The 24851-nt window shown below is 44.1% G+C and overlaps 1 protein-coding gene across 2 annotated transcripts; it reads left to right on the plus strand.

Moving 5' to 3' along the window:
• Positions 1 to 2846: 2846 nt before the first annotated feature.
• TSPAN1 (tetraspanin 1) lies at positions 2847 to 24587 on the plus strand. 2 transcript variants are annotated; one of them, XM_081914026.1, is made up of 9 exons: positions 2847 to 2879; positions 4487 to 4633; positions 9098 to 9162; positions 15596 to 15802; positions 16654 to 16728; positions 18914 to 19012; positions 21264 to 21401; positions 22215 to 22298; positions 23219 to 24587. In XM_081914026.1, the coding sequence occupies exons 1-9, from the start codon at positions 2858 to 2860 to the stop codon at positions 23270 to 23272; spliced, it is 891 nt and encodes a 296-aa protein (XP_081770152.1). In that variant the 5' UTR covers positions 2847 to 2857; the 3' UTR covers positions 23273 to 24587. The 2 variants fall into 2 exon arrangements, with proteins under 2 accessions (XP_081770152.1, XP_081770153.1); XM_081914027.1 differs by lacking the exons at positions 2847 to 2879; positions 4487 to 4633 and adding an exon at positions 7912 to 8060.
• The last annotated feature ends 264 nt before the right edge of the window (positions 24588 to 24851 follow it).

Consider the following 24851-nt stretch of genomic DNA (forward strand, 5'->3'; position numbering starts at 1 on the left):
TTGTTCCATCTCTCATCTGTTCCCAGACAACCCATTGTTTCCAAAATGCAATTGTTACTCTCTTTGGCTAAGCTCAGCTTTTATAATTTTCGTCTTCCTCCGAATTGTTACAATTAACATTTGTGCCAGGTTCATTTTCCTTTGGCTGAATTCTCATCACAGAAATGCCGACATTCACAATAAGAGAGAGCGTACAAGGACTATTCAGTCTGAGCCTGTGTTTTCAAAACAGTGTCTCCGTTTCTGTCTGGAGTCGCTTTTGATTAATCCATTGTTCTTTCCCGCTTCTTAGAAGCTTATTGGAAAACAGAGCTCAACCTTTTTTGTTCTAGGAAAAATGTTGGTTCCATGTGAAAGTAGAAATTATTAATCTTATCCATCCAGATGCTGTGTGTGTGTGTGTGTGTGTGTGTGTGAGAGAGAGAGAGAGAGAGAGAGAGAGAGAGAGATTTTGTTGGAAAAAAGGCCTTTTCCAAATATCTTAGTTATTCATAGTACCTGAGAGTTAGAAGGAACCCTGAGGATCATCTGCTCCAATCCCCTGCAAGCCAAGAATTGTGCAATACAAGCCTTTGATGCCAAATAGCTGAATGAAAATAACTATCCAGCGCCTTGTTAATTCAGGAGAATTAATAATTGCCATTAAATCATGTGAAATAAGGGGAATACATTTTGTTGCAGGAAAAGCTGTCATGTATCAATATGTCTGAAATATATTGTTATAGGATTGGCGGGGGGCGGGGCGGGGGTCAGTCTGGATGATACCCCTGTGCCCCTTCTCACACCTATGATCCTGTATCTGTGACATTAGAATCTATCAAAGGGAATTCTGTGAAGCAGTCAAACCGGTTCCTTTGTTAAGGTAATTGGTTTAGCTGCTCAGTTCAAAATAAGGACATTTATTGAAGAGCCAAGCAGGGAGAGATTGAGAAGTGGGAAACTATACACACACACACACACACACACACACACAGTTTAACTAGTTCTTGGTATGAGCTTTCGTGTGCATGCACACTTCTTCAGATACCTGAAGAAGTGTGCATGCACACGAAAGCTCATACCAAGAACTAACTTAGTTGGTCTTTAAGGTGCTACTGGAAGGATTTTTTTTTTTTTTGGACTATGGCAGACCAACACGACTACCTATCTGTAACAGTTTAACTAGGTACCACTTACTTATCAGGAAACCAAAAAACAGAATACCTTCCATTTCAAACCATTTGGGTGAGACCCACCTAGGTTTCCATGGTTGCTGACCACAGCAGGAAGAAGGCAGAGAATAGGGCAACCTCCATGATTTTTATGGAGGGTGGGAAACTCTCAAAGAGAAGAAGAGAATTCAGATGTTCCAATCACAATTTGCACAGTCGTTGGGGTGGGGGAGAGGAGGGTGTGGTGTGATGCAGATTTTTGGCACCTGCAAATCTCTGGGTAGACTGACCCATATTTTGTGGTTGCTATTGGAAGGCAGGGAGAAGCTGACCTTTTGTCGTACCCACTGTTTCCTCCTGCCTGCTGGCCAAACAAGGCTCTCATTTTCTCCCCAATAGAGGAGAGAAGGCCATGGCAACCTGAATTCTACCTGATCTGACAACAGTTCATATGCTAAGGGTAAGTGTGGTCCTGTGTGGCCTTCATAAATCTTGAAATGCCAGGGTCTCCATGCATTGTGCTTCAATCAAGCACAATAGTTTCAAGCCTGACAAGTTGTATCAGCTGGCATGAAACACACATTCATTAAGCTGGAAGTGCAAATCTTCCAAAACCTGGACTGTGTCTTTCATTTAGTAGGTTGGCTATCCTTCCTGAAACTACTACTTTCTCTTCATTTTACAGTTCCATTCTCCACCTCAGATGTCTTGCTCAGCAGGTTTTTCCCTCAAACTGTGGTCAGCAAATAAATACCACTTCCTTCCGTGTGTCCTTCTAAAATCCAGTGAGGCTCAATTCATCTCAAAGTTCTGCAAACCACATTTGGAGTCTTGCCTGCTGCCCAGCTATATGAAAGGGAAGCTAAAATAACACCAACACCACAGGAACATAAATGGGCTCTTTTTCCTATACATTTCGGTGCCATCTGCTGGAACTGGAAGAGTGAAAGGAAGAGCCTCCCTCCCTCCCTCCCCCCCTCCCCTCTCACTGGATGGTGACAGCCATAGGAAAGATTAATGATGATGTTTTTAGCTAGATAAATTTAGTTTAAACAGTCTTTGAAATGAAATGAAGTTAACTTTCAACTTGTTGACAGTGGAAACATTTAAGTTAGGAAGTTACCTAGTAAGTTCATTTATGAGAAATGGGCTCAAAAATGATGACTTGCCTTTTGATGTTATTTTTCTTTTTCAAATGCAGTGAGTGGGTTTCTTGTGCATTAATTTACCCACAACTTGTTCTGCTTCACCAGACAGCAACACTTGCCATATACTTTTCAGAATGGTTAAGAATGGGTTTTTTGTTTTTGTTTTTTTACATGCTTGGAACATATTGAGGGATTCTGTGTGCCTAATAGACTATACAGCACCAGTGGCTATATTACACTTATTGGCTGATAAAGCACTTGTAATTAGTTGACTTACCTTAGGTAAAAATGATCTCACAGTAAGAACAAAGGAAGCATTTTTTTGGTCAGGACGGGGCGGGGGGGGGGGGGACGGACCTAGATCTTCATGCCAAAAAAATAGTCATGGAAAACAAAACCTCCCCTTTCCAGTAAAGTGGAACTGGATGTGTAAAGGAATTTGAAACAGAAAGCAGAACTCGACAGCAGGCTGTAATTTAAAAGGCTGGAAGAATCAGAATTCCTAATGAAACCCTTTCTCCTTATTAGCCGTGTAGGAGCCTTGCATCAGATGAAGACATGAGCTGGTTCGGTTGGGTAGGTGAGTAATGAGATTCTCACATAACCACAGCTTGACTGTCCTCATTTTGCAAAACCCCTCTGCACTTCTGAATTCTGTAACTAGCACTTTGTATACAGTAGTCCAGTAGCAATGGGATGTGTTGCAAAAGGAAGGCTGTATAAAGTCAACCCGGGGAGAGCCATGGCTATCTGGCCAAAAGGGTGGGAGATGAACTGTCATAGGACTGGGGTATCTGTTCCAACCTCAGCTGGTGAATTACTTGATTGGAAAGCTCTAGAGGCAGAATATACGGGGCTTCCCACCTGCCTGAAAGTAATAGGAAAGGGAAGTCAGTGTGGTTTTGAATGAATGGATGTGGACACAGTGTTAGAAGGGTGTGTGTGTGTTAAGCCTGCATACAGTGTGATCTACAGACATGTATCTGAGTCTGGTAAGGAATGACTACAGAGACAGAGCAACTATGTAGAAGACCTGGGTCACCTTTCAGGAGCACCAGATTCATTACCTCCAATGGCCTTGTTCAGTGACATCCATGTGTTGAGTGTAAAAGGTAAAAGGTAAAGGTACCCCTGCCCGTACGGGCCAGTCGTGTCCGACTCTAGGGTTGTGTGCCCATCTCACTTAAGAGGCCGGGGGCCAGCGCTGTCCGCAGACACTTCCGGGTCACGTGGCCAGCGTGACAAGCTGCATCTGGCGAGCCAGCGCAGCACACGGAAACGCCGTTTACCTTCCCGCTAGTAAGTGGTCCCTATTTATCTACTTGCTCCCCAGGGTGCCTTCGAACTGCTAGGTTGGCAGGCTCTGGGCCCGAGCAACGGGAGCGCACCCTGCCGCGGGGATTCGAACCGCCGACCTGACGATCGGCAAGTCCTAGGCGCTGAGGTTTTACCCACAGCACCACCCGCCTCCCTGTGTTGAGTGTAGACACCCACAAAGGGTGGATAGCTCTCTAAGGGCAGTAGATCCAAGATCACCTTAGGTTCAGGGGTCAAACTATAGATGACAGGTGTGTTTAATTTAGCTTTTATTTTAGAGTAAAAACCACCCTAGGGCAATTTTGGAATACGCTTCCCATTTAGATCAAAGGCCTGTAGTAGCAACTGATGAATTTGTCAAATTCAGTTTCTTACGTTTCTGGTCTTAATTAAGTTCAGTTACCAACATTTCTGTATCAGTTCCTTCCTTCCTTCCTTCCTTCCTTCCTTCCTTCCTTCCTTCCTTCCTTCCTTCCTTCCTTCCTTCCTTCCTTCCTTTCTTTCTTTCTCACCCAAAATTGGCAGCATTTTAGTCACATTTCCTCTCAATATACACATTTTTGTGTATGGATGCTTTTTTCTCATACTTTCCCTAATATACGCAAGTTATGCCCCTGTTTTGGCCATCCCCTAATAACAGCCCTGGTATTGTGACCACAGCTACTTGCAGACTCGGGCAAACCCTGAAGCAGGCTTCCAGAGATCTGAAATAGATCATCCATATGATCCTTCAAAGTCACATTGAGTAAAGCATCTCAAGCTCTGATCATGGCAGTGACCTGTTCTATACAATCTTGCTTCCTTGTTCTCTCTGACATTTAAAGTAATTAGTCTCTGTCTTCCCTCAAAATGACCGTCCCCTTTCTGTAGAAATGGGATTTTTCTTAGGTTCAAAGAAAGCTGAGCATCTAGAGGAAGCTGTACCATTGGGACAACTAGCTGACTGTCAGATGAAGTCACAACACGTCTGGGACATCCGGAAATGCAGTGAAAACCAACTGCATTTCACAAACCCAGGTAAATAGATTTGGTTCACTTTTATCTTATGCCATTGGCTGTCTGGTGTTTTCTGTTAGACAGGTTAGGTTTGTCAAGATTGCGGTACTACTTGGATAAATGCATATGGAACCGCCACACATTTGGACTAGCTAGCTTCATCTTAACTATTCTGATAGGCAAGTCCCAGATCTTCTGCATGCAAAGCATGTGGTCTCTTTGCAGGAGGCCCAGAAATGCCACCACAGGTGACTGTTGCTCCACTCTTTCTGTGACCTCTGTCCTTGTCCTTATGAGAAACAGGATGGCTGTGTACTATCTCTAGGATCAGAGGCAACATTAAATACCACTTACTGAGGAACAAAAGCGGAAGGCGGCTATGGACTTCATTCAGGGCCTGATCAAGTAATTTTAGTACCTGAGGCAAACCACAAAATGGTACCCGCTTCCCTGCAAGGGAAGGAGGGATGAATGAAGATCTGCATTGGGAATAAGGTGGGAAGTGAATATCTATATTGGAAGCAAGGAGGTGACTGAAAATATACATTAGGAACTAGGAGGGGAATCAGATCAACCTCACCTGATGGTTGTACTGAGAATCAAAGGCTGCCATAGGGGCAAGGTGGAAGGGTCCACTCTGAATCATGCTGGATAGGTGCAGGGCCCGGGAGACCCCAGAGACAAGTCCCTGCCATTTCATCCCTAGGGGTGGGAGGAGACCAGCACCGCCTCCTATTTGCGAAGAGACCACTGTGGTGGACACTGTTGGAATTCCATTCCACCTTTTGCTGCAGACATGGGATTGTTGCGTGTCACATGTCTGTTTACATTCCAGTGCAGATTGCTGGCGTAAGCGGAAAATCCGCTCTGTATAGCTGTTGTTTTTGGCTCTCTTTCTGAGAAGATGGCAAGGAGAGACGAAATGTTTCTTTGTCCTGATTTATATTTAATAAATGTGTAGCTTAGTATGTATCTACAGCCTCAAGCCTCTTCTGCTGCGCAGTATACACTGATGAGTAAAGTGTCCTCAAGTCTGTACGCTTGAGTCTCTGATGTACGTCGGAGCAGAGGTCAAGGGAATCTTTGCACTGGCAAGGCCCGAGTTGCCGTCAGACACATGGGGGTGGGCTGCTGAGGAAGAGGCAGATCCAACCTCCAAGGAGCACACCACAGCCTTCGCATCAGTGGGCGATGCATTCCTTGGAGGTCGAACCTGCTGTCCCTGTGGATCCTGCGGTCATCTCATCTTGCTGTGTGGGTGGGTTGGCTCACGATCTGATCGCGGACATCCTATAAGCATCTGGTTGCTCACTGTGTTTGAGAAATAAGATGCTGGACCAGATGAGCTTCTGGTCTGATGCAGAAGAGCTGTTTTTGTTTATAGTAAAGGTAAAGGTAAAGGTACCCCTGCCCGTACGGGCCAGTCTTGACAGACTCTGGGGTTGTGCGCCCATCTCACTCAAGAGGCCAGGGGCCAGCGCTGTCCGGAGACACTTCCGGGTCACGTGGCCAGCGTGACATCGCTGCTCTGGCGAGCCAGAGCCACACACGGAAACGCCATTTACCTTCCCACTGGTAAGCGGTCCCTATTTATCTACTTGCACCCGAGAGTGCTTTCGAACTGCTAGGTTGGCAGGCGCTGGGACCGAGCAGCGGGAGCGCACCCCGCCGCAGGGATTCGAACCGCCGACCTTTCAATCGGCAAGTCCTAGGCGCTGAGGCTTTAACCCACAGCGCCACCTGCGTCCCTTTGTTTATAGTAAGAGGCTGCTAAAAATCTGTATGCTCTAAATGTCGCTATATACTGGGATGGGAGTGTCATATCGTTGCCTTTTGGGAATGCCTATTTAAGATTGTTTTAGTGTGAGCTGCCATTCTTCAGTCCCCAACTTGAAAAGGCTGCCAAAACTTTCTTGACTTGGGAATAGAGCTGGCCCATTATGACCAATGGAGACAATTGTCTCAGATGGCAGGGAATGAATTTAGCAAGGCTTAAGTCTGACATGTAGACGGTTGCATTCCACGGCTTTTTATGTGATGACAGAGGTCCTCCTAGTGGCTCAGTGCAGGTACCGCTTTCATAGCTTTGAATTTATATTCTGCATACATTAATATTAAAGTCATAGAATCAGAGAACAGTAGAGTTGGAAGGGACCCCAAGGGTCATCTAAGGTCCTGCAATGTGGGAATTCTGCCCCTGGGTGGGCTTGAACCACCAACCTTCTGAATAACAGCCAGACACACTGACCTGTTGCACCACAGGAGGGCACAGTCCATGTAGAGCAAATCACTTGAGAAAGTAAGTCTACCTAGCCACTGGCGGAGGAAGAGGAGTGCGGGGGGAGTGCACTGTCCCCAGTAGTGCGATCCCGGTGGGGTGCCATTGCGGCCATTCCCCCCACCTGTGCTGGGTGCTATGCCCCCGCAGGCGGCACACCACGCCTCTGCGGGCGGTGTGCCATGCCCCCAGGACGTGTGCCAGCCCTGCCCCCGCCTGCTCTCTGCCCCCAATGCTGGAGCATGAAGCTCCGCCACTGTACCTAGCCCCTGAATATACTCTTGTGGCCTGGTGGTGGTTTTGTGGACTTGCTGGCACCAGTGGTTGAGAAGCTCTTGCAGGGTGTCAGGATGGGCAACATGTGAGCAAGCCAGCAAGCCAGCATGTCCAGCACTGCAGTGGCGTGGGGGGTGCAGGGGGGGCCGGCCGCACCGGGCGCAACATCTGGGAGGGGGGTGCGCTCGCACTCACAGTGCTAAAATCCACGGGTTAGGGGCGCAAATTACTTGCCTTGCCCCGGGTGCTGACAACCCACGCTACGCCACTGCAGCACTGTGCATCTTCCTCTCATGGCTTGTTATGCTCCTCCTTTAATTCCACCGCCAGAAGCTGTCACTTGCAAAGGCAGGGAGGACCATGGCTAGGTGTGGAATGTAATGCAATGGCAGCAGTTTCCATTTCTGCTGTTGACACTGCACTTGCATGCACAGAAACACACTCTCTCTCTCTCTCTCTCTCTCTCTCTCTCTCTCTCTCACACACACACACACACACACACACACACACACACACACACACACTCTTCCAGGTAGCAGGACTTTGCTGTCCTTAGTGTACATGCATGTGCAAGTACATTTAAAAATTCTTATGCATTAATAAATATTCACCTACAGCCATCAGAGGGCAGTAAAGAATAAAGAAAACTAGTCTACTCCCTGTTGCTTAATTTTTTTAAAAAAAAAAATAAAGTGCTAGAGAGGTGTGGTTTTTGCCCTTAGAGAGATTTGATTGGCCTGAAAAAGGGATACATCTTATAGGCTGAAGGGATATTTATTATAGCTTGAAACAACAGCTGGTTCAGTTTACTTTAAAAGCTGACTGCTTTGCCTACTGGAAAGGTAGCTGAGAGTTGTCCAGGTCTTTTTCTCGAGTTGGTTTTTGCCTTTTAAGGTGAGTCTATAGAACTTATTTGGTCTGTAAAGGTTTTGTTGTTGAAGAAGGAGACTGATGTGTGTTTCATCTGTGTTTACTGGCATCAGTGTGTGAAGTAGATTCAAATCTCTTCCTTTAAAGCAGAAAGCTGGTTTAAGGGCGGCTTGTTTCAGTGTGGTTCCTCCTTGAAATCTTCCCACAAAAATTACAGAGGAATGTGAAGAGGAGAAATTGACTTTTATTAAAATTGACCGTACAAGGTTTGTAAAGCTGCTGCTTTAACTGACATGGTTCACAAAAGTAAACGACTAGGCTACTCTTTTCGATGGATCAGGAATACCAAGTACTATTGATGGTACCAAATGATGTTGTCTTGTGGCTCCTTGTTTTGATTCCCTCCCAGGTGGAGATAGCAAAGTGAGGTTGAGGGGAAAGATCTTTTTCAAAATCCTCTCCTCAGTTCACCAGGTGTTTGTTTCCCTCACTGCTGCCCTGGCAAAATGGCATTAACTGGTCCCCTCCCTTAAGGCAAAAGGTGCTGTTGCCACCAGAGATGCTTAAAGTTCTATTTCTGGTGTGCTTTCTTCTTCATTTACTAAAGTATCTTTCTAATGCTCTGTAGAATGTAGTGGGGAGGACGTTTCCTAAAATATGTATCTAAAAGAGGATTTGATTCAAGATAGAAAGGGATTTTAATCTAGTTGAAGAAGAACATAGCAGTCTCTCTCTCTCTCTCTCTCTCTCTCTCTCTCTCTCTCTCTCTCTCTCTCTCTCTCTCTCTCTGTGTGTGTGTGTGTGTGTGTGTGTGTGTGCATGAGAAGCATGTTAGATTATGTATACTCTTGCATAAGTTCCACCTGCTTCTGAAGCTGCAATTTGGAGCATGCTTACTACACTGAATCTTCCAATGAGAATTCCTAGTAAACCTGCTTTGCATTGGACCATGTACTAACCCTGTGCCCAAATGTCTGGATCATGAGTTGGGATTAGACCTCTTTAAACTAAGAGGCTTTTGAGTTGCTGTTAGTTAACTTTCTCCTTAATTTTTTTTATAGCATTCAAGATGAGCTGCTTCACTTTCTTGAAGGTCATGATGGTCTTATTTAACCTGGCCATTGTGGTAAGTATTAACCCTTTTCTCCCTATGAACGAGGTAGCTGGTCCTGTAAAAGTATAACTTGGTGAGGCAAACCCTATAAGTTGCCTAGTTTTTCTTTATAGGTAACGCTACTAAATAGGTAGTTTACCTATTTTTAGGTAACTCATGTACAAACCCATGTTTGTATGTTTAAAGATCTTGAGAGATAAAGGCAATATACATACCATACATTTAAAGCACATTCAACCCCCCCCCCCCGAATCCTGGGAACTGTAGTTGGTTAAGGGTGCTGGGAATTACACCTCTGTGAGGAGTAAACCCCTGATTATTAATTTTTTGCAGGGGCAGAAATGTGGTTTAAACATATGGTATGTACACAGCCAAAATATAACATAGGCACTAATCCTAAGGGCACTTACTTTTTAAGAAAATAAGTTTAGCACTGTACTGCATGCTGATCCCCAAACAGAAGGACTGGTAACAGTCTTAGCTTGGACAAATCTTACTTTAAGAAATACAAGGTTTTCTCTTTGACAGCGTGCTTCCCGTATATAATTTGTTAACAAGATGCACGTCATTGTTGTAACAACTCTAGTGATCAGAACAATGGTCTTTACCTGCTGAACCCTGATGCTACTGAAGAGTTTTAACTACAAATACTGTGCCTGAGACATACCATAAGTACACTCTGTGAATAGTCTTAGGGCACAACTAGATAAGGCTGGAGATCAGTGATACCAAACAGCTACCTTTATGTGTTTCCCCTACAGGCCAAATAACTGTGTGCCAGGAGAGGGAGGCTCATTTGGGGGAAACTGCAAGGGTAAAAACTATTTTAAAATACAGCGTTCCCAGTTGGATTTGCTCCTTCTTAGTTATGGTGAATTTATTTAATATCTATGTAAAAAAAAAAAAAGCCATGAGAGATCCAATTGTGAATCTCACCTAGATGTGCCTTTTATCTCAGGATAAACATCTCTAGAGTTTGTATCACATGACCTGCTGGCCTTTTCTGATTCTGTGCTGGACCTGGTTTACTGTGCCATTCAGTATCCTGCACAGTACATTCAAGGAATCCAGAATCTGTCCACCTACACAGGTTACAGCTGTTTTGGCTCACAGATAAACCTTGTACTGAACAACATGGAGCGGTTGCCTAATGCGGGGCTTGGCTTGTGGGGAATGTCCTCTGACTTTGGCTGCCTCTTCAGCTGCCACATCCATGGGGCAAACTCATGCAGCACTGTGATATTTGGTTGTGGTTTATGATCCCAGATGACGGGTGTGCCTTCATGCAATGGCAGGCCAAGCCCACAAAACGGCAATGGGTAGCTTGAACACTATCATGACGCAAGCCAAAGTACTCATTAAAATGTATTCTCAAGCCTCCTTCCTTGTCTCTGGACAGGCTGAGTGGGTTTTATGGTTTCTGTGGGTGTCGTGTTGGTTTCATGTTTGCCCTGTTAATAGGGTTTCTACAAGCTGTGCAGCCGCCCTCCTACACACTCCACTGGTGCCTCAATGGCAACACTCTCAAGGAAGTCTCTGACGTTGGCTCAAGCCGATTCCTTTGGCATACTCTTTGTCTTTTTTCATCTACCTGCAAACCCACAGGAATAGCTTCCAAGTGGCTCCCTAAATGCACTGGGGTTCTAGCTGAAGTGAGTTCTTGTGAGGTGATCTGCATTATGTTGAGTGCCCTATGTAGGCTGGAGGGGATCTAGGGCTTTAGAAATCTGTATGTATGTTCGGAGCAATAGTTCCATGGGGTGTTGCAACATTCTGTAATAAGTTTGCGGTTGGACTAAATAGGTTTTCGGCTATTTTGTTCTAGCTATAAGATTGGATTCTGCAGAAAGAGAGACTGTTGATGGCCAAACTAGTCCTTTTGTTGGGTAAATAGCTTAGCCAGGTCTGTTAAGTATCTACTTCGTTAGTAAGTTTGGGCCAAACTGTTGCCATAGAAACTAGCTGGAGACAGCTCTGGAAGCTGAGTTGAAGAACTGTCTGTCTTCCTACCTCAACCGACTGGAAGTGATGATCTCAGGGTGTGGGTGGGTGGCAAGAGAGAACAATCCAGCAGTCTTGGGACTAGTGTCCTATGTAGAGTCCAAAGCCCTGGACCCTTTCCCCTCTAAAACTTAATGGGGGAGAAAGATCTGTTGGTGTGTTAATTCTGTGAACCTTCCCTTTTATTATTAGCTAGTATGTAAGTGTAAGCGGGTGGTGCTGTGGGTTAAACCACAGAGCCTAGAGCTTGCCAATCAGAAGGTCGGCAGTTCGAATCCCTGCAACCGTGTGAGCTCCCATTGCTCAGTCTCTGCTTCTGCCAACCTAGCAGTTCGAAAGCACATCAAAGTGCAAGTAGATAAATAGGTATTGCTCTGGCGGGAAGGTAAACGCCGTTTCCGTGTGCTGCTCTGGTTCACCAGAAGCGTCTTAGTCACGCTGGCTACATGACTCGGAAGCTGTATGCCAGCTCCCTCAGCCAGTAAAGCGAGATGAGTTCTGCAACCCCAGAGTCATCCACGACTGGACCTAATGGTCAGGGGTCCCTTTACCTTTACCTTTAAGTGTAAGTAAATTTCACACCACAGATAACACCATTAGCTCCCAGTGACCTTCATTCCAAAAGAACCAAATCTGAGGGCTTGCATTTAACTAATTTTTACTTGGAGTTGACCCCACTGAAATTAATGGCTAACTTAGGTCTATTAATTTCCATGGGTTTGCTATAAATAAAATTTAGTTGAATACAACCCAAATCATCTCAAAAGTTTTGTCCTAAATCAGCTCCAATTTTAAATGAACTCCTTTGGGTTTCCGAAAGGAAGATTGTTTACTGCCCTGAGATCTGCAGATGAAGGGCAATATACAAATTTAATAAATAATATAAATAAAAGTAAAATAATACACAGAGCAGACCGGTTGGTAAGTGCTGACAAATGCTGGGTTTATAAGCAGAAATATTAAAATATAATGAATACAATAGACTATGGGGGTATATCTTCAGTGCTTTCTTACTACGTTTGTGGGGTAGTGTAGAAGAAGAGATTGGGCTATGGGGATCTAAGAAGATCTGTTTATAACCCTGGGGGGCTGCTGTCTACATGGGGATCCGTCATGTGTTGCATCTCTGCACATCCTCATGAAGACAACACACATTGTCTCTATTGCTTCATTGATAGTTTGTGCCAGCTATGCCTTCCTGGCATCCATTTGTATGGTAATCATATGTGGTAGTGTATATGCCACTTCTCTTATCTGTATAGGGAAGATGTCTTCGCATGAGAGATGTGGTCCTTAATTCCTGCCCTCAGGATCCAAAATGGGCTTCTTCAACAGACTCTGGCAAGGGTACAGATTTCTTGGAATGGAGCAACTTCCTCTTTAAAGGGAAGATTCATAAAGGGGGTTTGCTGATGCAGAGTCTTGAAAGCAGAGGAAACAATATCCCTTGCTGCTCTTATCTTTACCAAGCTTCTTGGTAAAGAATTATGTGGGAGAGGTTGACACTATGGATTTGGTACATTCAGGCAGTGAGGTTGCATGCTCAGTGACTATGAATGGCATTTCCCCCTTTACATGATCATGTGGTTTCTGAGCAGAACGCTTGTACATATAAGCATGGAGGGCTCTTTCCACGTGATCAGGAACCCTGCCACCTGTTGCTTTCTGATGATGTGGACAGAGTCCTCTGTGTATATATACACACAGCTGTATATATACAAGGGCTTCTGAAGGTATGGGGTTGGGTTCATGTGTAAAGTAAGACCTGGTCTAGTAAAGTGCAGGTGTGGAGAATCTCAAGCACCATGGAGGGGGCGCAAATACAGCTTTATAAGCCTTCTGGCCATAAGGTGATGCACTTTACTGGCCTTATTTGTATCCTCCTTGAGTGTTTTTGCTTGGCTGAAATGTGTCCTTGAATTCTGATAATGCGTTTTGCTTGCCTGGATGGAGACGAATGGGCGTGTGTAGAAACTAGCCCTCTGTGCACTGGCGGAGGAAGAGGCGTGCGGGGGGAGTGCACCGCCCCTGGCTGCGCGATCCTGGTGGGGTGCCATCGCGGCTGTTCTCCCCACCTGCGCAGGGCACCACACCCCTACGGGCGGCATGCCATGCCCCCAGGACACATGCCAGCCCTGCCCCCGCCTGCCCTCCTCCACCCCCCGGTGCTGGAGCATGAAGATCCGCCACTGCCTCTGTGCAAGGGTGAATTTCGCATTCATTGTCCTGCTCATTTTTGCCTCTGGCCCTGCCCCATCATTGCCCCACTGCCATAGCTGATCTTTGGCTCTTTCACCTTTGCCAAAGGACAAAGGTGGAACGCTGCTGTCTTGACTCTTCCTCCACTTCATTAACAAGGTCCTACCTGGAATCTGCTCTTCAGTGTGTACCGAATCAGTGCCCGCCCTGCCCTTTTATTTGAGGGCAAACAAAACTGGCAGCTCCGGCCAAGGATAATTGCTTTGAATAGCTTGGGACCATTTCTGCATGGTGCCAAATGCATACTTCACTTTTTTAAATAAACAAAGGACTGGGACCAAGGCCTTGGGAGCGGGTTTTTGATATGACTTGCCTAGAGAGGGAATCAGGAAGTGGACAAAGACTCTTGTTGTGTTGGAACTCTTCAACCTCTTGGCTTGATGTAATTCAAGAGACCTTGGAACGTTTGCAAATAATTCGCAAACCACTAATGATTAGGTAGAAGAGGGAGTTTTGGCAAAGCACACCTTGCCATACAGGTGTAAGAAGCTGCACCTGTGGAAACATCATCCACACAGCTCTTAGAAGTCCTGTCTGGTTTTGACACCCTTGTTCTAAACTTAGAATTAACCTGTCTCTCCTTAGTCGAGAGGAGACGGCTGTGCTTCTTCAGCCACTAACAGTCCTATACATGTCTAGTCAAAAGTGACTCCTGCTAAGTTCATTGGGGTTTATTCCCAATTAAATAGGATTGTGGCCTAATAGCATTGCTTATTTCAATATTCTATTCCTGACATAGGAGCCAACTAAAACTATTTGTTGTGTGAAAAAGGGTGGGTTCCTAGCTGTTACAGATATGATAGATGAGATTAAAACACAAAGTGGTGCCTGTTGAACCTCTGTTCAACAAGGTGTGTGTGACTTGTATTTCCCATTAAGGTCCCAATCCCTTCAGAACACCTGCACCAGTATTTATTTGATGGTTGGTTTATTAAGGAATATCTATACTGCCCTTCCCCAAAAATGGTCACAGTGGATTTTACAAAATAAAAAAGGCAATACAAAACACAGGTATATACCTACTGAGAGCACTGCATAAATAATGTGGACAAAACCAAGGATATGTTGTTGTTTTTTGTATCTCTCTCTGCTGCTTCTCCCTCCCGCAAAAGCAGTTTATTTGTTTGAACTCTAGAAACCAGTGAACAATGAGTTCCAACACACGTTGTCCCTCTGTACTTCACAAGATAGAAATGATATGGGAGAATTATGATCAGGATGTTCCATTTTAAAAAAGCAAATAATCTGTCTTAACTCACAAATCATAATGGGATTGTGGTGGGGAGTAAGTTTTGCCGCTTCTCCCAGCTTGCTATCTACTCCACAGGGGAAACATATAGACAGCTCACCCTCCACTTCCAAGATCACGGTCCCAAACTGATCCAGGGCCTCTGTATTGGCAGTTAATTCTTTTAAGGATATTCTGGTCACATGTCCCTAGCATAGCCTTAGGTTATGAAATAGAGATTAACAACATTCTGGTACAATTGTATATGAAAGAAAAGCCAAAATTCATGCAAACTTGATTTGTGGACTCTTGACCCCCTGCATCTTCATGACTAGACATTCTTGTTGATGAGAACCAAGAAAAATTAGGAAATGCCCTGGAATTAATAGTTACTACTGATATTCCCAATTGTGTCCCTAAGCACTCTCAACGTTGGGGTGGCTCTTTGTTTTATTAATAAAATGAATAGAAGAAGGCTTGCACTCTTGCCAATGATGGCTGGCAGGCAGAAGCCTACATTTCCTAATGTCTTGTGAGAAGTTTCATTCTTTTTTAAAAGAAAAAGCTTCAAAGGGCAGCTGTTGTCTGAGTCTTTTATACGACTAATAATAGTTGTAAAGGTTGTCTCCACTAACCTGTCTGGTTCAGGTACAGCAAACCTGCACACCTTGTGCCTTGCCAAGTTAAATGCAGCCCTTCAGCTATATAGAATGACCTATGAAGGTCTCATGAATCTCATTTTCTGTTGCCTGCCTGGGACTGCAAAAATGGGGTGGAGGGGAAGGTGTCTAGTGCTTCAACTGACAGGCTACATACAATATGTAGCCTAGTGAGCTGTTTGCAGCTAGGTGGGTGCCATCTGTTGCATAGGCCTAAAGTGTCATAATTATGGGTCACTGTCTGTGTTTCCAGTACCTACATTTTGAAATAACTCTATTTTCTTTCTTTCTTTCCTAGATTGGCGGAGGAGCACTCCTGGGCATTGGGATCTGGGTCAGTGTTGACAGTAGCAACTTTGTCAGCACGTTTGGCCCTTTGTCCTCCAGTGTCCTGCAGTTTGTGAATGTGGGCTACCTTCTCATTGCCATTGGAGCCGTCCTGTTTTTGTTGGGCTTCCTAGGATGCTGTGGCGCTCAGAAGGAGAGCAAGTGCCTCCTCATCATGGTAAAATGCAGACATTAAGCAATTTCCATCTCTTGCCTGCTGCAGATGTGTACAGTTGCATTGCTTTAAGGAAAAGTGCTTGTTGATAAACTTGAGCACTGAAGACATGGGGAAAGCTGTCCTCCTATAGCAGGGTTGGCTAATGTGTGGCCCTCCAGATGATGTTGGAGTCTCGGCTTCCATCAGCCCCAGGCAGCATAGCCAGTGGCCAGGAGTGATGGGAGCTGTAGTCAACAACCAATCTGGAAGGTGCCAGGTTGGCTACCCCTGGGTCAGACAACCTGTCTGAATGCTTGACTCAGGAAGGAAGGGATCCTAAGTCATCAAATCTTTTACCCATAGAGAGAATAGTGGTACTTGGAGTTGCCGTCATGTGTCTTGATCCCCATTTCCTTCCTCTTCTTGTTAAGAGAAAACAGACATGTGAATATTAAGCCTTCTCATCTGATGAGGAAGTTGTGGCTATATATGTGTTCTAGAGTGATCTGAGAAAAGTCAGAACTTCTGCACTGACATGAAAATGTCTTTCAGTATGCTGAAAGATCTAGGAAGCCAGGCTGTGATTTGAAGAAGTGCTTGCATCTCTTTCTTGTGGGAGATCCAGGTCTGTGTCTCCTCATACTGCACAAGGAAGTCCAGAGCAGTGGAAAATCCCCACTAGAATATGGTGTTGATAGTCCCTCTTTGTGCCATTTGCAAATTCTTGAAGACTTGTAGCTAGGTATCCTTGGAAAGGTAAGATAGCTGTATAGCACACTTGTCCAAGCGATCCAAACAGTCATTGCCTTTTTCTTGTATTTGACACTTTATGGAGTGAACAATCTGACCCTAAGCTCTCTCTCCCCTCCTAGTTCTTCTCAATTGTCCTGATCATCTTCATAATAGAAGTTGCTGCTGCAGTGGTGGCCCTGGTCTACACTTCTCTTGTAAGTAACATGGAGTAGAGGGATGAGTATGGAACAAGTGGCTTAGTCTTGAAGTAGCTGTCCTAGCCTGTAGATGTTTCAGCTTCCGACTGCTTCAAAGCATTTGGTGTAAGTGCCTTTGTAAATCTCAAAACACTCCCTCATTGAGTGATAGGCTTTCAGTACTGGGGGAGAGCAAAACAAAACAAAACACACACACAAAACACACCTTATTTCCTAGCCTCTGCTGAAATAATGCTATGCTATTATTTATTCATTCACAATTACATTTAGAACCCCGCCTTTCCTTCAAGTAGCTCCGGGTTGCAGACATGGTCCTTTCCCTCCCCACTTTACCCTCACAACAATCCTGTGAGGTAGGTTAGGCTGAGAGACCATGACTGGCCCAGAGCTTCATGGTGGAGTGGGTACAGTATTTTAACCCTGGTCTCCCAAGCCCCTGAACAACACTCCAACCACTGTATCACATGGCTCTTTTAGGGGAAGGTGTGTAGTTGAGAAATGCTACAAAGAGTAGTTCAAGCCAAAGTTTCTTGAAAGTAGCAAAATCCCTACATCAGTGTTTTGGACATTGACATATCTTAATGGTTTTTGTATGTTGCATTTGGGAACATTAAATACCTTCATTCAATGAATTGGTTTTAATTTACTTAATGGTTTGGAACTTCTTGGTTGGGGTGGTACACAAATCTCCAAATAAAGGCATATGTGACAACAAAGAGACTTTCCTATTTATTTATTGAGGAATTAAAATTTATACCAGGATGATTTTCTTGACCTATGAGAAGAGATGGCTGCTCCTAGTTTGGACCTTCATCTGTCTAGAAACAAACTGGGTGTGATGGAGCAACAACCATGTTTGTTTTGTTTCAATTCATTTAAACTTCTGATTATTTTGCTGATACACACAGAATCATGGGTCTGGCTAATTTGCAAGAGCTTCAGGGAGATCCTAATTGTTAACATCAAAAGGGAATTAAGGGTGAAGGAAACCTGAAACCTTCTCTTCCCCCCTCCTGCAAGGGTTCTTTAACTTAAATGTAAATAAGAGTCAAAGACCAGCTTTGTTTGTCACGGTTTAATATTTGTACTTCAGCCTCCCATTTTCAGAACGATCTGTTTTCAGTTCCTGCTTTTCCTAGCAATATATCATGTTGTTGCTGTGTGTATCCCTGACAAAAAAAATTAGTTGTTATCCACAGGTAGCATAGCCTGAATTCCTTGCTGGGTTGCTGGGAACTGTAACTCTGTGAGGGGTGAACTATAGTTCCTAGAATTATTTGAGGAGGAACAATGTGCTTTCATTGTGCTTTCAATGTGCTTTAAAATTATAGGATGTATGCAGCCTAAAAGTAACTGAACAGCCATGTTTGCTCATGTATAAAATGGAAGGTGACTGGGCCAAACTTTAATATCTTTTTTTATCTTGTGAACCACCCTGAGATTTTTGGATGAAGGGTGGTGTATAACAACAACAACTACTACTTCTACTACTACTACTAAATAATATAATGAGGGGAACTTCAGGCAGTTTTACCAAAAGCGAACCTGGCTATTCTAAAGGTGAATTGGGTGAGAGTATGGGGGGGGGGAATAAGGCAGGGAAGATCTGGGGCCCTTCTTACCCCACAGCCCCATATCATAAAAAGAATGGGGCAAACAGATAAAAAAAGATATTAAAGTTTGGCCTTTAAGGCATAGGGTTTAGACCAGATTGGCTTAGGGGTTAATAGGGTTGCCATGTGTCCTCTCTTTCTAGGACATGCCCTCCTTTTCAGGGGTAAAATTTCTGTCTGGGTGGATTTTGTAATTTGCCAAAATGTCTCTGGCTATACTTTCTGGATGAGATATAGACATAACAGATGGCTGAAGACTTGCTTTCCTCTTCTCTTCTCCTGTCCCCCCTCAGCAATATATCACAGCTTCTATAGCCTACATATAGTAAGAGTATTTTAAGTGAGAGTCATCATAGCGTCCTCTTTTTTTGCTCTTCAAAATATGGCAACCCTAAATATATACAACCCTAAATATACAAAAGCTCCAAAAATGTTGCTCTTTAGAAAAGGAATTCAGGTTACTGATCCAAACAGATCTTGTTTGGGATGTGCACTGCCTGCAATTTGGGATTTGAGTTTACCAGTGTGTTCTGACATGCTGTTGTCCATTATCTCCCACCTCCTTCCAGGCCGAGACTATACTTCAAGGAACAGTGACACAATTATTGAAAAAAGAGTATGGGAAGTCCCCTGACCTCACTACAGTATGGAACAAGACAATGGCAGATGTAAGTTGGCCCACAGAACAGCTTGGGACTATGAAGAATTGGTAAAGTGGCAGTGATGATTGGTTGTCCTTGGTATTCTGCTTGACTTAGATGGAAACCCAAGTACGTTCCAGGGTTGTTTTTATAGTAGCCTGCACGATACCAAAGGGGACAATGGCATTCTTATTCTTGGACTCAGCCTGTCTTTTAAAACTACTGGGTGTGGCTTTTATTTGCAAATGATGAAGTGGGTACAAAGAGAGCATTTAGAGAAGAGCAGTAAGAGTTTACAAGGGGTTTTAATACATGTCAGAAGCTGGAGAACCAATTTTGAAGGTGAATAGTAATTTCAGTTCCTGAATGTTCAGGATAGAACTGCCCACCAGGACAGCTGAGTTTATCATTGCAGTGGAGCCGGCCTTATTGGAGAATACATGGAGAATAGGGAGATACTATATATACGTAATAACTATTGGGAGCAAGCTGGGTTGTCTGATCCTGAAGGCTTAGTTGCCTAGAAGAAAGTTTGAGCCTAGGGTTGCTATGTTAGCTGAAAGGCCCATTCCAGTGCCATGACACATAACAAGCAAGGGAAGAATCTTAGTGAACTCTAGGTCCTAATGCTTGGGCTGCTGTCCTAGTCAGATAGCTGCAAGGGCTGCCTGTGTTAATATGTTGGACGAATGGGTAACCCTAGGAGGCAAGGCTGTTGGATTGCTCTTTGTTTTTTTAAGCTGCAAAGTGATCCCTCTTTCACATTCTGCATTGCCATTTTGGGTTCTTTATTTTGAATGTGGAAAAAGTGAATAAAATTATTTGAGGATGGAATAATAATAATAATAATAATAATAAAATAATAATAATAATAATAATAATAATAATTTATTTATTATTTATTATTTATACCCCACCCATTTGGCTGGGTTTCCCCAGCCACTCTGGGCAGCTTCCAACAGAACACTAAAATACAATAACCTATTAAACATTAAAAGCTTCCTTAAACAGGGCTGCCTTCAGATATCTTCTAAAAGTTTGGTAGTTATTTTTCTCTTTGACATCTGATGGAAGGGCGTTCCACAGGGCGGGTATCACTACCGAGAAGGCCCTAAGTCAATGAGACAAAATAGCTCAGTGATTTGAGAAGTACAATATGTACATTATTTGAGAAGTACAATATGCAAGATTGCAAAGTCTCAAGACTAAGAGGGAGTGTACAAAGCAAATAGATGCTGAGTTGTATCATGCTGCTATTGGAAGTTTGATGTATATTTCTCAATGGAGTAGGCCAGATATCAGTTATTCTCTTGGAATATTGAGTAGGTTTGTAAGTAATCCTACCGAAGTGGCTTGGAAAGGGTTAAACCATGTTTTCACATATCTACAAGGAACATGTGATTATTGTCTTAAGTTGTTGTCCTCAGGACCAGAGGAACTAAAGTGTTTTGTAGACAGCGATTGGGCAAATTTACCAAGCAGAAAGTCAGTGCCTGGGTTAGTGTTTAAATTTGGCAATTCCCTAGTTGGGTAAAACTCCAGAAAACAAGGGAGTGTAGCTAATTCTTCCACAGAGGCTGAATATAATGGCATATCAGATCTGTGTAATGAATTGGTATGTTACGTAAAAATTCTTACTGACATAGGAGTCAAGTGTGTACTTCCAATACAGGTAGCAGAAGACAGTTTAAGGGTAGAACAAAACATGTGAACATAAAGTTCTGAAACATGAGAGAAAGTGTGAAACAAAATTTGATACAGTTGCAATATTGCAGCTTTGCACAGTGGCAGTATCATAGCCAATGAGGTTAATCTGAGGTGTGATGATTGCTAATTGAGAAATAAATAAATAAATAAATAAATAAATAAATAAATATGCAATAATGTGAAAGCAAAATGGTTGTTGCTGATGTATTCACAAAATCTCTTACTTTTCAGAGACATGCTCAATTGGTTGAAATGTTGGGTCTTGTAGTGCATGATGTGTAAGCACTCTATGTATGTACATTGTATTTACAGTTTCTAGAAAGAATGTGAGGGAGTGTTAGAGTAAGTATGAATCATTCATTTCCAGTTCTTTGCAGATTCATGTCCCAGAGGGGTCATTGTTGTGTAAGTTACCACATAGTTCTTCTCCGTCTTGAAGAAAAGGCTCTCTTAATGAGACACTGGGACAATTAGTTGATTACCAGTTGCCATTTAGGAGTCTAGGATGTAAAGGCTATACTGTGGTGAGTTACCCCCCCTTTTTTCTCTCTCTTTACATTCTCCTCTTCAGTTGAAATGCTGTGGTCTAATGAATTACACAGACTTCACTGGTTCCTACTACTTTGAGAAGAACAATGAGTATCCACCATTCTGCTGTGGAAGTGAACCTCCTTGCACTGAAGCCGATGCCCAGGCAAAAGATATGCCAGTAAGAAAACAAATGAGTGCTGTTGTTTTTCTCACTACATTTTGATGTGAAGGACGGTGAATAGGCGGGGAATAACCTTTGCTGACTCTTGTGTGTTGAGGGAAGATGCTGGGTATTTATGAAGCCTCTGTCTTGGGGAAGTGCATCTTGCCATGAGGGTAACAGTTCATCTTCCGACAAGCTGTCAATCTCACTGCTGAGAAGCATTCTACACAAAACTTTTGGTGAATTCCAGCTGAACTAGAATTTGCTGGCAGATTTGGGGGACTTCCCAGAGTCTCTGGGGATGAGATTTCTGGGGGACCACAACAAATTTTTAGTGGGTCTGTTGCATTTCCCCTCACCACCTTTGATGGTTGGTAGAGGACTGTACTGCTGCCCCCAATATGTGTATTAAAATGTGTGTTTTGTTTTTAAATGATGAGGTGTAAACATTTTGACATCAATAATGATGGGTGGGTGTCCTTTAGCCTTGCTTCTGCTTGTCATCTATGACGACTGGCCATCTGGTGCTAGTACAGTCTAAAGTCGTTGCTGGCTCTGGCTAGCACCTGGAAACCTCTGCAGCTTTGCATGTAGGTAATACTTTTCTCCCTCTTTGCTTCCCATGGCCTTGGTCAGTGAGTTTTGCCAAATGATTGAACCCACCCTCCCCCCCAAAATCAAAGTCTTCTTGAAGCATCTATGAAATTCCTCAAAGGGGAACTATTACTCATTTCTGATTTGTGTCACTTGCTTGATCATGTCAAACGGCGTTGCAGTGGATTTGACTTACTTTTTATACTATTTCCCCCCCCCAAAAAAAAATCCTAGGGCTGCTTCCCTCAGTTGCTGTCCGAAATACGTAAGAATGCTGGTGTAGTAGGTGGAGTTGCAGCTGGGATCTGTGCATTAGAGGTAGGTTGACTGAACGGATTTGTGCTGCTGCTGCCACCATTCAACTGTTGTGACCTGGTGGCCACGAAAGACGATGCTCTTTGTACTGAAGCATTTGCCCCCAATGATGAGATGTAACAGTAGATGTTATTGCTGGTTTTGGTTCCTAGTCATGTACCCGGTGACCACTTGATGATGAAAAGGTTACCACCATCATAATCCTGGCACCTTTTCTTGCTTGCATGCCACAGGATATTTGAAGCTTAGGCCTAAAGAGCCACCCGTGACTATTCATTCCAGAACATGAAATGGCAAACAACCCATTTCACACTGGGCAGCATGTTACTACTTCACAGTTAGATATATAGTGATGTGAAGAGTCCTGTAAGTTGTGAGAGGAGAAAGGAATAAGCAGTGCTAGGGTAGGGAGGAGCATGTGTACTGTTGGATTCTTAAAAGACTTTATCCCTTACCCAAGCTCCCACACCAGAAACCTCTTCCAGGTGACTATCATATTGCACAACAGATGTGCAAGTGCTACTGTATTGTGTGTGGAGGAGCCTGGCCTTGTCCTTGCTGGGCAGACTTCCTTGGCATGCTGTTGGCTTCTTTTGGCCCAGGGGGGGAAAAAACCCCAAGAATTTTGGAGGAATATATTGCTCTCTCATATGGTGGAAACTAGTTGTTAATGTGTGGGCAGGATGGGTAGCTCCTCTCATCCTGAATTGGATGGTTCTCTGATCTTAAATTGCAGGCTAGAAATTTGATCAATTCTCTCTTTTTAAGGCTGTGCCAGGTCTTTGTTTACAGTGTTATCCTGCTTCCTCTTTGATGTAATAAGGAGCACAAGGAGCTGCCTTCACTTTCTTTAATTCTACAATGCCTGTGTAAAGCACTTGGACGGGATGTGTAGAAACTCAAGCTTTTTCTCCTCTTTCTAGGTTGCAGCAATGGCTGTAGCGATGTACCTTTATTGCCGCCTGGATGAGAAATGACTGGACTAGAAGGCTAGGAGGATCGCCCTGGCAGGGGGCAAGAGAACGGCACGCATAGCAACCTTTCCTTAACCTGTGTCCACATCAATCAAACATTTCTCGGGCCTGTGGCATGCTGTGTGATTAATTCTTTGACTCTACCGAGCTGGAATCTGTAGTGTGTACATAAATGAAAAGTGGTTTGATATGAAGCTTCTGTAATAGCACAAGCAGCTTTTATATTGAAAGCTGGTAATAATTGAATCAAAGACTGGGGGTGGGGTGGGGAGAAAAACCAGCAGTGTTTCGGCCTTCTAAATATGGTCTCTGCCACAGTAGAGTTGAGGGGGCTTTCCGCTGGCTTTGATACCTGCCATCCTGAAATACTCTCTAGGAGGGTAAATGGCCCAGAATGCTGCTGGTGGCTTTCAAAGGCTCCGGTTGCATTCATTTGCAAATAATAAGACTCCCATCTCCATGGAGTATAAATGGGAATCAACATGGCCTTTATTCCACAACACAAAATACCAGCACAACACAGGAGACTAGCGAAGACCCATATGCTGCTGTAAATGGCTGGGGGAACAGGTGTGTGGCTATGGAGAATGGTGATATGATACTTCCAGTGCTTTTTTTCTATGGGGACCGAGGGGGGCACATACCTCTAAACATTTTGCTTTGCCCTGACTGACCAACGGACAAATCGACATGCCAGTTGTCTCCGCAGTAGCAGTGCGGACTGGAGCTCCATCATTCTCCCCACTGGTGCCCAGGGAGGGGAGTCTGGGGGCGTCCGCGGTGGAGGCGGTGGCTCTGCTCCTCCTCCTCCTCTTGCTGGGTTAGAGCCAGCCTGCAAGCGCTCGCCCCTCCTCGCTGAAGCCGACCCCACGTCGCCGGGGGGGCCTTCCAGTCCTCTCAGTGCCAGCGCTGCCTCGAGTCCCTTGTCTGGTGGTTGTTGGGAGGAAGGGGGTGAGTAGGAGGGGGAGCAGCCAAAACAAGAGTACCCCTAAACATTTTTTTAGAAAAAAAGCACTGGATGCTTCCATCCCTCTCTGCAGGTTGGTGCATATGAGGAGTTGCCTGCCTTTTTCCTATTCCTCACCCCACCCCACTCCATGCTGACATGATCAGTGTGACTTACCAAAACCTGTATGGGTGTCTGGTTGAGCTGGCTCTACCCGAAGGGAGCCCCCCCATAGAACTTAGCTCTGTTGTATATTGACTTAGCCCTTTATTTTTGTACACTTTGTGGATACAATTTAATTTATAATCTACCTACAAAATCATTTTGTTTTGCATGTTTGACTATTGCAATAAAATTTACTATTTAATTATATATCGTGGTCATGGATGCTTAGCAGCACATTAGAGAATGAAAAAAAATATTCGGAACATCTGTAGAAACACAGCATTTCTCTCCATTGAAGACCTTTTTAGAAGGGGGAAATGGGCAGGGAGAGGATCTTGGTTTAAGGCCCTGCAGTTGATCTATTACTCCTGGTGCTTAAGAGCAGTCCAGCTGGTGGAAGGAAAGCAACTTTGAATAAACATCACTGGAAACAAGAAGTCAGCCTTGGACAGGATCGTAATAGATAACTGA

This window comes from Podarcis melisellensis (assembly GCF_964234715.1).
Source record: "Podarcis melisellensis genome assembly, chromosome: 6".
Lineage (NCBI taxonomy): Eukaryota > Metazoa > Chordata > Lepidosauria > Squamata > Lacertidae > Podarcis > Podarcis melisellensis.

Coding starts and splice junctions, on each gene's coding strand:
- TSPAN1 (XM_081914026.1), top strand. CDS start 2,858: ATGAGCTGGTTCGGTTGGGTAG. Junction 4,634..9,097: donor ACTGCATTTCACAAACCCAG/GTAAATAGATTT, acceptor TTTTTTTTATAG/CATTCAAGATGAGCTGCTTC. Junction 15,803..16,653: donor GCAAGTGCCTCCTCATCATG/GTAAAATGCAGA, acceptor CTCCCCTCCTAG/TTCTTCTCAATTGTCCTGAT.